General features: G+C 35.3%; 1 protein-coding gene across 3 annotated transcripts in view; it reads left to right on the forward strand.

Moving 5' to 3' along the window:
- The window catches only part of THADA (thyroid adenoma associated), a 359,044-nt gene that overhangs the window by 99,917 nt on the left and 241,318 nt on the right, over nucleotides 1-17,809 (forward strand). For all 3 annotated transcript variants that reach the window (XM_011935906.1, XM_011935908.1, XM_011935907.1), the window contains one exon: nucleotides 7,682-7,773. In XM_011935906.1, the coding sequence (XP_011791296.1) occupies nucleotides 7,682-7,773 (92 nt within the window). The remainder of the gene's footprint in view (nucleotides 1-7,681; nucleotides 7,774-17,809) is intronic.

Raw genomic sequence — 17,809 nt, forward strand, 5'->3', positions numbered from 1 at the left:
AAAAAAAAAAAAAGAGAAAATAAAGGAAAGCATAATAAAAATGGTAAAAGTCACCTATTAAATTACCATACAGATATAAGCATTCTGATTCATTTTCTTTCTCTTTCTTTATGTGTGGGCTTTACATGTGCATAGTACATGTATGCATACATATCCACAAAAGGCTACATAAATATATATAAGTGCTTTTATTTTCTTTCTAATTTCATAATACTAATAATTTCATTTCTTGGGATCTTCCTTTTTAACACTTTATGAAGGAAACATTTCTATTTAGTTTGCTTTGCTAGAGGAAATAAATAATCATAGCTATAATGATCAACACTGTTACTTAATATTATCAGTGGTTATATTTTCTGCTGTATAAAAGTCTAAGATAAAATTTATAAGTCAACCTACTTAATGGATGTGAAGAAGTATTCACTTACAAAAGCAATTTACAAAAGCATTCTCTGTTGAAGTGATTTTAAGTGTAATTTTTCCTTAGTGCATGCGAAATATGGTTTGATTTGCAGAACTTTGATTTGTACACATCCTCTTAGGAATATAACTGTGCTTAAAGCTGGCTACATCTGTACTTTTGACTTAATTGTTTTTCCTAATAAGTTAGGGAAAACACACATGTAAAATGAACTTAATTTTAACTTGCAGTAAAGAAACATTTTTGAGAAAGCATTCATGTATATATTTAATTTGTTTTTACAGATTCCTTAGTCTTTTGTATTGAAACCGTACAGATCTCTCAAACTTTGCTACCTAGTAAGCATTTTTAAAATACAGAGAAATGTATTATGTAAATATTTTCGGCATTAGACATATCTACTTAATATATTGTAGATGTTATATTAAGCACTAGAAATACAAGGATATATTACACATAATCATAATAATGGCTGTCTTATTGAGTATTTCTCATGTACCTGGCATAATTTACATTGCATCAATTATCTTAGTAGGTTCTGTTATCCAGGTAGGCTCTGTTATAATCCTCATTTTACAGATGTATTTTTAGTAGAGATGGGGTTTCACCCTGTTGGCCAGGCTGGTCTCGAACTCCTGACCTCAAGTGATCCATCTTCCTCGGCCTCCCAAAGTGCTGGGATTACAGGCGTGAGCCACTGTACCCAGCCTCTTCTGTATCTTAAACAAGTCTACATGAAAGCTTTTTCATGCAAGAAAGGAAAGAAACAGTTATACACTCTGTGAATAGAAGAGAAAAATTTTGATAACAGTTGTTTGCAGTCGAATTCCAGGTTCCTATCAACCATATATTCAGGGCTTGATGGAGAAGGAGGTCAGGAGCAGGAAGTGTTTCCCTTCTGAGAAGGATGGATTTTAGCTGGGATTAAAATCATGCATTAATTAATGACAGGAATTCATTCTGAGAAATCTGTTGTTTGGGGATTTCATTGTCGTGTGAACATCATGTCGTATACATGCGCAAACCTAGATGTATGGCCTACTCCACCCCTAGGCTGTATGATATAGCCTATTATTCCTAGGCTACAAACTGTACAGCATGCTCCTATACTGAGTATGCTACCATGCTGAGTATGTGGGCAGTTGTAACACAGTAATAATTATTTGGATATCTAAACATAGAAAAAGTACAGTAAAAATACGGTATTATAATCATATGAGATGATCATTAAATATGTGGTCCATTGTTGACCACAGCATCATTTCGTGGTTCATTACAACTATTATCATTTCTCCATTTTTAACTTTACTACTACTTACCCTTTTCTGTCTTTGCTCTCCTTTTTACTTATTAATGGCAATAACTGCGGTTACTTTTGCATCAACCTAATGTTTTCCATCCATCCTTCCAAAAAGGGACATGTTTTTATTGCCATTACTACTATGAATTTTTCAAAATACATTAGCTATGAATTTTTCAAAATACATTAGCCCTGTTAATGACCTTTTGTATTACTCATATTAAGATTGCTATCAATGATTCATATTAGCATTTATTGTCAGTGAATTAAGAGTCGATAATGCAGTTTGTTAGTCATAACCTCTTTCTCATTTCTTTGTCTACTTCAGTCTCCTCATTAACTTTATTTATAGTGGATGGAACAGAAAATATGGATGAAATACTAAAACATAAAAAGCAATACCTGAAACAGATATCCTTGAACCATTCATACTATCACACAGAAATCTAAGGGACACTCTTCTGTCTTAAGTAGAAAGTAGGCTTTCATGCTAGTTATTTTGCTCTATATTTACAATAAGTCTTTTAAATGTTCTTCTGTATGACTTACACAGTTCTAAAACAGAGTATGTATTTTTCAACCTACAAAAATCAATTACAGTAGTCGCCTCCTCAAATTTGAGGAGGATATATTCCAAGACCCCCAGTGGATGCCTGAAACCGTGGTTAGTACTAAACCCTATAGATTATGCTTTTTCCTATACATACATACCTGTGATAAAGTTTAATTTATAAATTAGAGATCATAAGAGATAACAATTATAACAATAGACCATAATAAAAGTTAAGTGAATGTGATCTCTCTCAAAATACCTTAGTGTACTATACCACAGGTAACTGAAACCACAGAAAGCAAAACTGCAGATGAGAAGGACCATTGTAATGTAATATACCATGTGAATAGACTAAAGAACAAAAACCACGTGATTAAGCAGATACAGAAGAGGCATTTGACAAAATCCAGTGCTGTTTTATGTGAAAAGAAACTAAGAATGGAAGGGAAATTTCTCAACCTCAATGGAAAATCCATAGCCAACAGTATACTTGATGGTAAAAGACTGAAAACTTTCTCTCTAAACAGGAACAAGACAAGGAAATCCACTCTCGTCACTCATATTCAACACTGTACTGGAGGTCCTAGTAGGCCAACTAGAGAAGAATAAAAAATAAAAGTTACCCAGTTTGTAAAGGAAGGTGCAAAACTATCCCTATTTTCTGATAACATGATCTTAAATATAGAAAATCCTAAGGAATCCACACACACGCAAATTAAAGCTTGTCTATTAGCAAGGTTTCAGGGCACAAGGTCATCATACAGAAATTGTACACTAGCAATGAAAAATCTAAAAATGAAATTAAGAAGACAGTTTCATTTATAATAGCATCAAAAAGAATCAAATACTTAGGAATAAATTTAGCAAAGGAACTGCAAGAGTTGTTCACTGAAAATTTTCAAACATTTTTTGAGGAAATTATAGGCCTAAATAAATGGAAAGATCTCCTGTGTTCATCACTGGAAGACTCACTGTTGTTAACATGACATATTCTCCAAATTAATCTATAGATTCAGCACAACCTCTGTTAAATCCCTTCTGGCTTTTTTTTTTTTTTTTTTTTTTGCAGATCAAGGATAGGCATATACATCAGCAGATTAGGATTGATTGTACAGAAATAAACCTCCACATTTAATAAACAAAGGTGCCAAGACAATTCAGTGGAGAAAGAATAACCTTCAACAAATGGTACTGGGCAACTGGATATCCACATGCAAAAGAATGAATGTGATCCCCATCTCATACCATATTCAGATGACTCGAAATGTATTAAAAACCTAAATGTAAAAGCTAAAACTATAAAACTTTTACAAGAGGACCTGTGTAAATCTTTGTGCCTTGGATTAGGTAACATTTAGTTAGATATGACACCTAAGGTACAAGCAACGAAAAAAATTGATAAATTGGACTTGAACAAAATCAGATGGCTGGGCATAGTGGCATGCAGCTGTAGTCCCAGCTACTCAGAAGGCTGAGGCTGGAGGATTGTTTGACCCCAGGAATTCAAGGCTGCAGTGAGCTATGATTACACCACTGCACTCCATCCTGGGCAACAGAGCATGAAGCTGTCGCTAAGTTTAAAAAAAAAAAAAAAAAAATTGTTTTTTTAAATAAAACTTAACCAGCATCAAGAAAAAAAAATATTTTTCAAAGGACACAATCAAGAAAGTATAAAGACAACCCACAGAATGGGAGAAAATATTTGCAAATTATATATCTGATAAGAGTGGAGTGTCCAGAACTCAATAATAAACAACAACCCAATTTTAAAATGGACAAATAATATGTATCTCCAAAAAAGTTAGGCAGATGGCCAATAAGCACACAAGAAGATGCTTAACATCATTAGTCATTAGGGAAATGCTACAATGAGTTACCATTCCATGCCCACTAAAATAAAATTCATGGAAAATAACTAGTATTGGGGAGGATGTGGAGAAATTGGAGAACTGGTGAAATCAGAACCCTTGTACATTGCTAGTGAGACTATGAAATGGTGCAACCACTTTGGCAGTTCTTTTGAAGGTTAAACATAGAGTTACTGTATGACCAATCTATACCACTTCTAGGTATATAGCCATGAGAAATGAAAACATGTTCACGCAAAAACTTGTACATGAATATTCTTAGCAAAATTATTCATAATATTCCAAATTGGAAATAGCCCAAATGTCCATCAAATGAAGAACAGATTTTTAAAATATGGTATATGTATACAGTGGGATGTTACTCAGCTGTAAAAAGGAATATCATACTGATACATGCTACAGCGTGGGGGAACCTTGAGAACATTATGCTAAGTGAAAGAAACCAAACATAAAAGGCCACATATGTGATCCCATGTATATGAAGTATCCAGAAAAGGCAAGTTTATAGAGGCAGAAAGTAGATTGTGCTTTCCTACTGCAGGAGAATAGGGAGTGACGACTTAACGGCTCCCAAGTTTCATTTTGAGGTAATGAAAATATTGTGGAATTTAATTGTGATAGCTTCACATTTTGTGAATATGGTAAAAAACCACTGAATAGCATCCTTTAAAATAGTAAATTTTATGATGCATGATATACCTCAATTTTAAAAAGTAATTTAAAAATGTTTTTAAAACAAAATCATTCAGTCATGTTTGGAGGTTGGTATGGCATGAACTAATTATTCTTAAAACGGTCAATATATGGAAATAATTATTTACTAACTTATGAACAGGGTAACCAAATAGCAGATGAGGAAAAGCTTTTAAAAAAAAAAGTTTTTCTGAGGATGTAAATGATTAATGCAGAAGGCCTATAGAATATCGTGATTTTGCTACACCTAGTGGAAAAGATAATGATCATCACTGATTGCTAATGAGGACACTTTATAAGGGATATCTTAGTCCCTTTGGGCTGTTATAACAAAATACCACAAATTTATGCCTCACAGTTTAGAGGCTGGGAAGTCCAAGATCAGGATGCTGGCAGATTCAGTGTCTGGTGAAGGCCTACTTTCTGATCATAGATGGCACCTTTTAGCCGCGTCCTCACATGGTGGAAGAAGTGAGGCAGCTCACTGGGGTCTCTTTTATAAGGGCACTAATCCCATTCATGAGAGCTCTACCCCTATGACTTAATTATTTCCCAAAGGCCTCCACCACCTAACGCCTTGGAGGTTAGAATTTCAACATAGGAATTTTGGGGGAACACAAACATTCAGACCATATCAGGATGGGTCAGGCAGATAGGATTGGAACCATCTGGTCCATCTTAATATTACTAAAAAGACATCATGTGTCTCCTGCCATCAGTCTGTTGAATCAGAGGAGTTTTGTTTCTGAGGGTGCCCATTCACTTTGTAAAATGGTCCTCTACAGTTTTGTTGAAGGTGTGCATTTCTCAACATCTCCAGGCACTCCTGTTTTAATTTTACTGCATCTGGCAGCCTTTGTCAGAAAGTATGGCTTAGGGCAAGATGGAGTGTGTGTTTCTGTTTTCCTTTTCTTTTTGTGTTTTTGTGTGATTTCTAAGAGGAGAGAAGGTCCCAGATGTCTTTACCAAGTCATCTTAGACCTAAAAGTCTTTGGAAACTACCTCACTAGATCAGGTAGAAGATAATCCAGACCTGAACGAGGGCAGAGATTATATTGATAAAGTAACAGCATGGATTGATTTGTTGTTTGGAGATTAAATTAGGCAGGGCACATAGTAGGGCCTCCATGGATGTTTGATGACTCTTGAATGAACATAAGTGGATCTTTTCAGTTTTGGGGTTTTATTGAAGCTTTGGTATGAATTATGCCAGTATATCTGTAAAGTTTACTTCTATGGTTACCATGCATGACTTGAGTCAGTTCTTGGTTTCTAGAGGAGAGATTACAGACTGGTGGCCAGTTGGACAAACTAGCCCACCACTGTTTTATTTGGCTTTCATGGTGAGTTTTGTGGTTTTTTTTCCTTTAATTTCCTGCCAGCATTTCAAAATAGATTTCACATAAAAACCAGGATTTCTGGCTTCTCTTGAAAAAGCAGAAGATCTGGCAAAACTGAACTTATATTTCCCCATGGCAGCAACTCAGCTGACACTGATTGCATTAGACAAAGTACATTGCTGCCCCTGTTGCTCACTGTTCCTGTGGGCATTTGAGCTTGTGACTCTAAGGGCAGCGCTTTCAGGAAGCTGTTTTCTAAATCTTAACATTGTTACTTTTAGTGATCTTTCTACTTACATTGCTGTTTAACACACCATATGGTTATGTCACTTACTTAGAGTATAAGGTCTGTAATATCAGTAAATATGTGTTTTCTGTTTCTGGATCTTATCCATGGTGCTGGTATAGGGCCTTACACACTGTAGCAAAGTGAGTACATATACATCTCTACACTGATTTGACAGAGTAATTGAGGAAGCCTGTAGTGCCGAAAGTCAAGACCCTTTTATGATCTTCCAAAGCATCTTGACACATTGGTTGGGAAAAGATAGGGAAAAGATTATTATCATCTTGGAGAAATAATTTGTGTTTATTCATGATAATTCCTGCCTCTTATCTTTACTAAGTTATCAGATAATTTCAGTATTGAAATTACTTGATAAGTTACTTGCATTGTGAAGCTGATAAGCAACATTTTGGATGTTAACTATTTTCTTGGCCATATTAATTACCTGGATTCTTTGAAGTTAGGATTTTTGGATTTTGTTTTTGTTTTTTTAAAGACAGGTTCTCACTCTCTTGCCCAGGCTGAAGCACAGTGGCACAGTCATAGCTTTCTGCAGCCTTAAACTCCTAGGCTTAAGCAATCCTCCTGCCTCAGCCTCCTGACTATGTGGGACTACAGGCATGTGCCATGGCTCTAAAAAAAAAAAAAAAAACCTCTTAAAAAAAAATATATATATTTTTTGAGGTGGGGTCTCACTATATTGCCCAAAGGTCTCAAACTCCTGGCCTCAAGCACTCCTTCCACTTTAGCCTCCCAAGTAGCTGGGATTATAGGTGTAAGTCACTGTGCCTGGTTCTTTGAAGTTAGATTTTATAAGTATTTTCTCATAGGTAAAAGGATTTCAGAAAATAAGTGGAAAGAGCTGAGGTTTTACTGGGATTTTCATTGTCAGGAAGAATATGGAAAAATGAATTTTTAAGAAAGAAGTATTATTTGATGCTCCAAGTGCAGAGATATAATGAAAACTGTTGATGATAATATTAGAAATATGGGGAAAGGCTATGTTTGTGCATGTGATTGGGTTGTAGAGCTCAATTTAAGTCGTTGAATAGATTACATTAAGTAAAGTTTTTTTAAAAATTATTTTATGAACACAGACATATCTTTTTAGCCTCATACTAGCCAGTTAGATGATTTTGAATCATCTAGTTTGAATATTGTAAATGTTGGTTTCATGCCAAGAATATTTAACCCTTATTGTGTTTTCATTTGTATATTAGGTGCGAAATTCATCCACACTTCTCTTTAGTGCCTTGATCACAAGAATTTTTGGAGTTAAAAGGGCAAAGGATGAACTTTCCAAAACAAATAGGTAAGCTCCATTTAAGGCTGACTTTACTTTTTTTAAAAATACAATATTGTCCTGGCCAAAAACAATTTTTGAAATTGTGCCTGCTATTACAGATTCATCTAGATCATAAGACTATAAAAATACTATAATGAATTAGCCTATGCTGCCAAGTTATAAACCCTTGGGCAAAAAATATCAGTAAGTGGACCTTTCAAAGCAACAAAAATTTAGCAAGGTAGCAAGGGGTGAAATGTAGAGCCTGTTTCTCTGTGCAAAGCTAGTTTGTTTTTTGTTTTTTTTTAAATTGCATCTTCTTTAAGTATTCCTGAAATGTCCTAACTTTACTTGTATGTATTATCCTAGCTTGTATAATATCTTTAATTTTATAGGTGGAAGTTTAAATGTTTATGATCCTCTCATTAGAACATCTCTCAGATTACCTTTGCATTAAACTCTGGTACTAAGAGGAACACCTATAGGTGTTAACTACAAGTAATAAACAGTGCTTTTTACTTTTGGTCTTTAGTTTTATGTTTACCCTCTAATTTGTTTTTGTCTTAACAAAACAGCTTTTTTGTTATGCCTGGAAAGAAACCTGTGGAACCATTTTGATTTTGGGTAGTTTTTAGATAAAAATGCACAAGATCTGTCTGTTTTTAAAGAAGAAAAGCTTTGAATAGTTGTTCTTTAGCACTTAAGAGGATTTAATAGTAATCTAATTGGCTTGCAATTGCTAACACTAGATGTCACTGTTGCTGCACGTTTAATTACTTCCTTAATTTTATTTAGGATCCAGTTTGGCCCAGTGGTCTTTCTCTTGAAGATCTAGAGTTATATTCAAAGCCTTATTCCCTTCTTAACTAAAAAAGTCATTATGCTTCATATGTAAGTTTTAAGCTAATGTTTATTGAAATGCATTTTTGTGTGATGGAACTAAATCTTAGGAATTAAAAAAATAGGAAATCATTTTGTGATGTACTGGTGATAATTCTAATGAAACCTACGGAGGTATTTCCGAATTGTCATTTAAATTACTTCTTGTCACCCTGTAACATTCACCAGATATTTAAAAGGAAGGTAACTGGCTGTAAGTATAAATCCCTTGAGCATGTTCGGGTGATACCAGAGAGCTTTTCAATTTTTTTTTAACTGAGTAATATTTTTTAAATAAATAAAACATTACTCTTTTGGAAGGATGATTATAATTTTTATTTTTTAGTCTGTTCTTAAAGATATTCTTTCTGTCACTAACTTGAAATCACTAATATTTGTTTCTCCTTAGCTTTGTCTATTTTGTTAATAATTCTCCAGTGTGCCATAGTTTAAAACAGTTGGGTCATGTTATAAGGCCTTGATAAACACGGTATAAATAAAATATGATATGAAGTGATCAAACAAGTAAAATTAATGTTTAAAACTGAACTTGAAGAATTTTTTTTGTTTTTTATGAAGTGATTATTGAATGTATGTATAAATACATATAAATTTTACTATGTGTAGGAGAAAATGATCAGAAAATGAGAAAACCTCATTTAGGTTGTATCTGAGAGTAGAAGAATATGGCAGTAACACCATACAATTTTAATTTTTTTAAAAAGGTTTCTAGAAAAAAGGAATGAGACAGTTAAGTTTTTAAATGTGAAGAACGTTTTTGGTGAGAGCTTTTAATTTTAGTAATCTGAAGATCGGTATGGACCATTATGCGTACAAGGCTTCTGTTCCCTGTTTAACCCATGAAGATATATTTCTTGGCAGCTCCCATTAGGTTTGCTTTGCAGAACCTTTAGTGTCTTAAATTTGCAGTTGCTTGTAATGGTTCTTTTAGTTGTAGTTTGTTTAATTATGTCACTTTTTGTTGAAATGTGTATATGCCTGTTCCTTACAATATTAACTTCCTGAAGGAAGGACCTTTTTCATCTGTTCTGTGTACGTAATGGGCACTTTAAAAAGGCTAGTAATAATGATGTCTTGGTTGGTTACTTACCGATTGGGTAACTAACCTCAGCTGGTGACACACCTCACAAGTCAGTTGTTTCCTTTCACAACCATAGATTGTCCTGCTCGCAATTTGGAAATGTGTGTTCTTGGTCAGAGGGATCTGAACATAAAAAGAACATCTGCTTTTTCCATCTAATGGGAAATAAAGGTCTAACTTGAAGTAAACAAACCTGGTTTCTAGGCATTTTACTGCCACTGGAGATGAACTTAATAGGCCCCCTTATCCGCTTTGCACTTCAGTTTCTCCATCTGTGTACCAGGAATAATAAGATGTGTGCTGTGTACTGCTAGGGCTATTGTGAGGATAAAACAAACTATTAGAAGTTCATTTTCTTTAAAATATTGGAAATCCTAGGCGATTAGAGATATAGTTTGGTTTTTCTTTCTGTTACCACTTCTATGATTGTACTCATCTGATTGTCTTGCTTTTAAGACCATGCTTTTTGAGGAGAAGGTCAGTGTCTTAACCATTCTTGGGTTCTCAGAGCCTAGCATAGTATCTGGCATATAGAAGGCATATAGGAATAATTGCCTAATGAATAAGTAAATTTTGTTACTAGAGGAGAAATAAGAAATCTGGTTTCTACTCCTACGTTTGTTACAATATAACCACTATAATCCACTGAGACAAGATAGCCAACCTCTCCAGGCTTTGGTTTTCTTCTCTGTAAAATAAGGTTTGGAATATCCCTGAGGTCTTTTGTGTCTTTAAAATACTAAAGTAAAGCTTTACATAATGTTACTGGCATTGTAAGTTTGGTAAAATGATATATTCCCAGTGCCACAGAACAGTCCCTGCTGCATAGTAGAGACAAGAAGCAGAGGAGCAGAGGATCCTTTTTAAGTGTGTAGAGTGTACTTGTAATGACTGAATTTTTACACCCATTAGTCTTATTTTAGATGTTTTTTTTTTTGCATTTTAAAGAATGAGAAAACACAAGTTTCACTTGTGCTTTTAAAATAATGTTATTACATTTTAATTTTTAAAACTCTTTTCCTTTCTGTTTATTGTTGCCTGACTTGTCTTGACAGAATGAAGAACTGATTCTATGTAAAATCAGAACCAGCAAAGCTCTGCAACCTGTGCAATATGCATGCTTTCTTAGTCTCCATCTCCATGTGAGTGGGCTCACCTTCATAGCTCCTCATTTTTTATAGGACAGGAGCTAAACTAATATGGCGCTTAGCTCTAGGTCTTTCCCTTTAGCACCTGTGTGTATTAACTTTCACCTGTGAGTCCTAGCTAAATGACACATGTCAATATGTAGCAATCAGAAAAGGTTTATTTTTGACTTCTTAGAGTGCCTGCTTTGCCAAAGCTTCATACAGGTGCTTAATGTACAGCGTCATCTAGCTTTTGCACACTCTCTCCACCTTAAATCAGTGAGCCAATGAGAACTTGAAAGCACTTATGAACTCAGTATTAACATAATAGGGGAGTACATGAGGAATATAAAACTTGAATCTTACTCAAGGAGTTTACAGTTCAGTTAGGAAGACAAAACTTGTTACATGTGAGTCAGATACAAATAAGAGACACCATATAAAAATCACCTGTACAATGTGGTATGAGTAATGAACACATTAGAAATTTATAAACAGGAGAATTGAGTGGAGTATATGTTGGGGGGAAGTAGTATTTTTTACAAGGCTTTGGGAAATGAGTAGATTTGGGGTACATGGAAACAGGCAGATTGAAAGAGGAACAAAATAATAGTCTTGTTTCCTTTGTTAAGTACAATCTCTGTTCTATCTTATTAAAGAGAGCTCATATTCAAATTAATAGCTTAGGATAATTTAGTACAATTTAAGAAGAAAATGTGTTTCTAAAATCATGGGAAGATGCAAGTAAAATTATTTCTAGTGACTATGTTGGGAGATGTTAAATTGTATTTGTTTTATTTTCCAGGGTATAAGTGATAGAGAATTATTTTAGATATTTTTCTTAACATTTTAGTGGTGTGTAGGTCTGGAAGGATCCTTCAAGGGGCATCTAATCCAGTCCAGCATCCTGCTTATAGAGAGATTTTGAAGCAGTTTCCAGACAGACTGGCTTCTCTCCTGTTCTTCATGTTTTCTAGGAAAAGAGATTCCACAAGTTTCTGTGGTTACCCACTCTATTGTTTGGGAAAGAATTGAATTCTCAAAACTAAAATTGAAAGCTGCAGGGCAGTTGGGTTTTCATATTTTAGAGAATGTAATTATTAGAATTCAGAATAGCTTATTTGCTTTGAACTACATAGTAGCTTGTAGCAAGCCCTATTTGGCCAAATTGAAAAACAGAATTTTCTGTTGACTGTGGCCAGGGTAATTTTTTTTTTTTAATCCCGAGATGGAGTCTCGCACTGTTGCCTGGGCTGGACTGCAGTGGCAGGATCTCAACTCACTGCAACCTCCACCTCCCGGGTTCACGTGATTTTCCTGCCTCAGCTTCCTGAGTAGCTGGGATTACAGGCACACTCTACCACACCTGGCTAATTTTTTGCAATTTTTTTTTTTTAGTAGAGATGGGGTTTTCACTATGTTGACCAGACTAGTCTTGAACTCCTGACCTTTTGATCTGCCTGCCTTGGCCTCCCAAAGTGCTAGGATTACAGGCATGTGCAGCCAAGGTAATATTAACATCCTCAAACCCAAACAGTTCTAATTTTCTCCACTGAACAAGCATTTATTGTGTTTTTACTCTGGGTCAGGCCTTCTGCTAGTTACTGGGATCCAAAGATAAATCAGAAATACTCTCTGCCCTAGGGGACTCCGAGTCTGATGAAGAATATGGCAGTTATCTGTGGTAGTGGAGTCTCTGTTCAGTTGTATAGAAAGACAGGAGAAGTTGTGAAGGAAGGTAACATTTCTTTAGTGCGTGGGCCATGCCAGACCATTTGTACGTGTCTAACTTAGCCGGGATTGCAGCTCTGTGAGGTAGGTGGTGTCATTCTCGTTTCACAGAAGAGGAACCTAAGGCTCATGAGGTTTAGCTACTTGCCTGTGGCCATACAGCCAGAAAGTGGCAGAACTAGAACACAAAGTGAGTTCATCTGCGAAGCACATCCTGTTACACACCAAACAACGGATTCCCACATGGGCAGGGTGTCACCTTTTTGGAGTTGGCTTTAGATTTTATTTTGTCAGACTCTGGGAAATTAGCCACTTCACCCAAAGTCTGAATGTTGCCCAATAATCTCAAATCTCCCACATGGTAGGTTGATTTTAGCAGGAAAGGTAGGAGCGGACCAGAGGGGAATTTTGTTTTGAGTTAACTTTAAGATTCTTTATCTGGATGATGAAAGACAATAAGGATTGTGTACTTTCTGGTGCATGAATGTTATTTACCTCAATGAGCCCCTCACTGTTCTCATGTAGACAGAGGTGAGGGAGGAGCAAGACTCAAGGTTTCTAATATTAACCAGGAATGTCGTAAAACTACGAAGGTAGAAATCCTAGTTTTCTGGTTAGAAAGTAGAGAATGAATGAAATTACCCCAGTAAGGATATCAATGTTGCTAGCAAGAAGTTAACTTTTTTTTTTTTAACATTTGTCTCTATAAAACTCTTATATTTGATAATAGTTTGGTGCTATTGATAGAGGATTTTGAGGTTTATGACAATTCTTGCTTATGATGTGATTTCTCTAGACTTAAACTTGTTTAGAGTCTGTGCTTATATCTTTCATTGATATCTTCAATTAAAATGATACTAATAACCATTATTATTATTTGTTTTTATCTTTAAGAGGACCTAGGAAGTCATCCAGTCTCATTCTCATTTTGCAGATCTGAAAACTGAGGTGCAGAAAAGTTAAGCATTTTGTGCAAGGCCACAGAGGTAGTGCTGGTGATAGAATTTAATGGTTATTTTTAGTTCACAATAAGCTCAACTAGAACATTTAAAAAAATCAGCCGATTATTTAGAAATGAAGTTTCTGTTAGCAACAATAATACTAGTTTGGATTCAGATGATTCTAGTTTAAAATATGAAGTTGATTTTCTTAAAGAGGTACTTTAATTATCTTGGGTTATAAATATGAATGATTTGAAAGTAAAGAGCTCCAGTGTTTTGATATAGTCTGGAGTGTCATTCATGCATTTTCCAGAGTTGTTTGTAGAATGAACATTCAATCATTTATCTACTCTTTAGGCAGAGTAGATAAATGATTTTTTTTGGAGACTGAGAGGTAAAGTACAAGTTTTGTGTAACCCTGGTTGAGATGTTCCTAAAGTCAGAATTAAGTCTATACTGACACTTTGGCCTACTAGAGAGTTTCATGTTCAAGTTTTTGTTCATTCTTAGGTTCATAGATTACAAGTAGGAAAACCACAAATAAAGTTTTTAACTGAAAAGAAGTTCTTAAAAAGAAATGTTTTCATGAACTTGAAGTAGGAATTAGTCATTGTGTTCTTAAATGTTGACTCTTACGTGGACCAAGTAATCTTTATTTCTAAGTACTGCTTCAGGCCATTGCCTTCTTTCATAACTAAGACATTGTTGCTTTAGTTTGAGCATGTTCTATGGAATTTTGGCAATGCATGCATCCTCTTTCTGCATCTTAGTAAAAGCATGAGTAAATATTTTTTCTTAGCTTTGGTATTTTTGTAGCTTACATTTTATATGAGCCAGACTAATATAATGTAATACCAGGATTACATAATTTAAGACGTCAGGATTGCTTCTAGGACTATGAGATAAAGTCTTCATTTATCAGGGGGTTTACAAACAGTATTTCTTGCTCATTCAGTACCTGTAGAGAAACACCACAGAACTATTTTCCAAATGAGAAAATGGAGTCAAAGAGGTTAAAGCCAAAGGGAACAGTTTCTTTAGAACTTGGATAATATTTCTTTATTCAGAACTTGGTCCTTGTAACTATTGATTTTAGTAATGTACAGTTTGGAAATTTCAGGAATTTCCAGCTATTGTTATACATTGAACTTTTAAATAAAATATACTCTTAATTTTTCCATTGAATACTCCTTATGTACCTTGGCATCCTAGTATGTACAAAAGTAGTTTATAACATGTCTGAGATTTCAAGGAGTTTGCCATTTACTGAGACGTAAGACCAACGTGGAAACTAGTTTAGGAAATGTGAGTATCAAACTCTCTGGTACTGACTGTCAGGGGATAAGAGGTCAGAGGAGGATGAGGCCAGTCTCCATGTAGCAGTCTGGGTTGAATCTGGACTTGAAAGGATGGTCAGGATTTGAATAGGTAGAGAAGAGGGTGTTGCATATGGGATCATGTAACATAAACAGAGATGTAGAAGTTGGAACACACACTGTACATGTCTAAGAATTAAAAGATGAATCAGATGAGGAAAGAGAGGACATGATGGAAGTGTTCATTCAGTCATTCATTCCTAGAGCAAGGATTCATGGTCACTTAGTCTGCATAGGCACTGTACTAGGTTCTGAGACTATCAGTGAGTGAGGGAAACAGACATGTCGGGAGATGAGTTTGAATTTTACAGAACATTAGGATTCCTTTAGAAGTCTTTGTATCAGAGTATTCTGTGATAAAATCATTGCTTTGGGAATTATTTGAAAGGTGATTGCATTCTGTACCACTGGCTGGTGGGCATGGAGAATGTGATGCAAGGCCTTGGAAGGGAGTTGCTCATGAATAAGTAGCTCTCTGTGTAGATTTTAAAACATGGTTACAGCTTGGTGTGATTATTTCTGCGTTTAGTTTTTGTGTGCCACTTCTAAATTGAGTGGCAGTTATAGTAGTGGGGAATATATGTCCTATGTTTTAAGGAATACTAGTTTTTTTCAAGAAATTAAGAGATATTTAGTGAAAAATAGATTTTTCTGTTATTCACTGACTAGAAATGCTGAATTAAATAATGACAGGTTTCTCAGACCATTTAATGTGCTATATAATGTGTTTTGAGAATCTTCAAGAGTGGGATATAGCATGCAGTATGAGCATTTCCCTAAATTATTTGACCATGGAGATTCTCTCTCTTCTCTCCTCTCTCTCTCTCGAAGAACATATATTGCCATTTTGTTTTCCATCCAATAGTTTGGGGAATACTGCTGTAGGGATACTGATTAAGGCAGGTGAAAGGCATGTTTCTGATTATTAGGAGCAGTAGATATATCTACTTTGAGAAAGATATATATTTGAGATATATCTTGGCAGCAACAGAAAGGCTTAGTTTTAGTTACAGCTAAATACACTGTAAATTATCCCAAGTTGTCAGATAAAAATGTAAAATAGTGTCCTACATGTACTAGGAGTCAATACATTTGAATCTAGGAAAATTTCCTAATTATAGACCTTTAAAAATTCTATAATAATTAAAATGCCTCTTTGAGAGAGTGAACTTTATATTCTGTGTTAGAATCTTCTACCATTTTGTCAGAAGAAATTTCCATTTTCCCAACAACTTGACCATTAGTATGGGGAAGATAGTGCCTATAATACAGTTGATGAACTGATCAGCAAGATTAGTACCTAACTTGTAGTACTGTGATATATGTATCTGTTTGTGGGGTTGGTGAAGAGTGTGGACAGGGAGAAGGACATAACATAGTAACCAGCTTTGAAAGACAGTCTTGTTAGTAAATTAAGTAGCCTACTCTGTTGTTTTCATTCCTAATCCCCACAGTAATAGCACCATCTGTTAACATTTACTCAGAGGCTTGAAATAATTCAGACTTATGCAGCTAGAATGCTTTTGGCTGCAAGTAACAGTAAACCCAAATCAAAATTTAAATATAGACAACTTACTATCCCATGTATAACCAGGAAGTTTTAAAGAGGATTGATTCTTTTGAAGTTGAAAACATCATCAGAGACTCGGATTTCCCTTCATGTTTCTGCTGTGCCATTCTTGATGTGATGCCCTGAGCCCCAGGCAGGCTTCCTTCATGGTTGCAAGATGGCATCAGTTCCAGCCATCATATCCAGACACTGCACTGTCTAGGCACAAAACCCAGTGGCCTTGTGCATTTCTGTTTCTTTTTAAGAGCAACAACATTTCCTCTTCTTTATGTTCCCGTGTTCCCACCTCCACACACACTACACACTTTTCTTCATATCTTTTTGGCCAGAGTTAACATCTTAGCATGCCCCAGCTTATCCCTGGTGAGGGAAATAGATCCACTGTGATTAGACTAATCAGGATTCATCAGTTAGGTCTGAAGTTGGTGCTGGTCCTCCCCAAAGCACGTGACTACTCAGAAGGGTGAATACCCAACCAAAATCAACTCTGTTAAAAGGAAAGATGAGCTAGACGAATAAATATTAATTAGGCAACTAATGATGTGTGCCGCTGCATTCTTCTAGGCTATCTGAAAAGCTTTGAAAATTTTTGTGTTAAGAACAGTGACTTAAATAAGACTATATGTGTAGTATTTTAGCTTAATAGGAAAATATATTTTTCCTTTATGTAATTATTAAAAGATGTGAAGTAGTGCAAGTGTCTGGATATATGGTTCCATAAAATTCATTCCTGTAAACAGCTTGCATTATAAAAATTTCACCCAGGAACAAAGTCTGTGTCTTTACACATGACTTTACAAAGTTTTGTAGAATGTTAAAATAGAGATTCTGAATAGAATGTAATCAGTTCCTAACCAAGAAAATGCTGTACTACAATATGAAATGTGTCCCTGGTTCAGAGCTAATTTTTAACAAGCTAACAGAATGTTAACATTGTTTTTTAATATAAACGCTAATTCACTTTGGAATTTCACCTCTGTATTATAACATTGATTTTCTTCTTGTAAGGCCAAATAATGTGAAGTTGAATAGTCTTTCTAGGTTTTTTGATTTTTTTTGTTTGTTTGTTTTTGAGACAGGGCCTGGCTCTGTCACCCAGGCTGGAGTGTAGTGGCACAACCTTGGCTCACTGCAACCTCTGCCTCCTGGGCTCAAGCCATCTTCCCGCCACCTCAGCCTCCCAAGTAGCTGGGGCTACACGTGCATGCCACCGTGCCTGGCTAATTTTTGTATTTTTTGTAGAGACAGGGTTTCGCCATTTGCCCAGGCTGATCTCAAATTCCTGAGCTCAAGTGATCCACCTGCCTCAGCCTCCCAAAGTAATGGGATTACAGGTG

The sequence above is a fragment of the Colobus angolensis genome, unplaced genomic scaffold, assembly GCF_000951035.1.
Source record: "Colobus angolensis palliatus isolate OR3802 unplaced genomic scaffold, Cang.pa_1.0 Scaffold15, whole genome shotgun sequence".
NCBI classification, from domain to species: Eukaryota; Metazoa; Chordata; class Mammalia; order Primates; family Cercopithecidae; genus Colobus; species Colobus angolensis.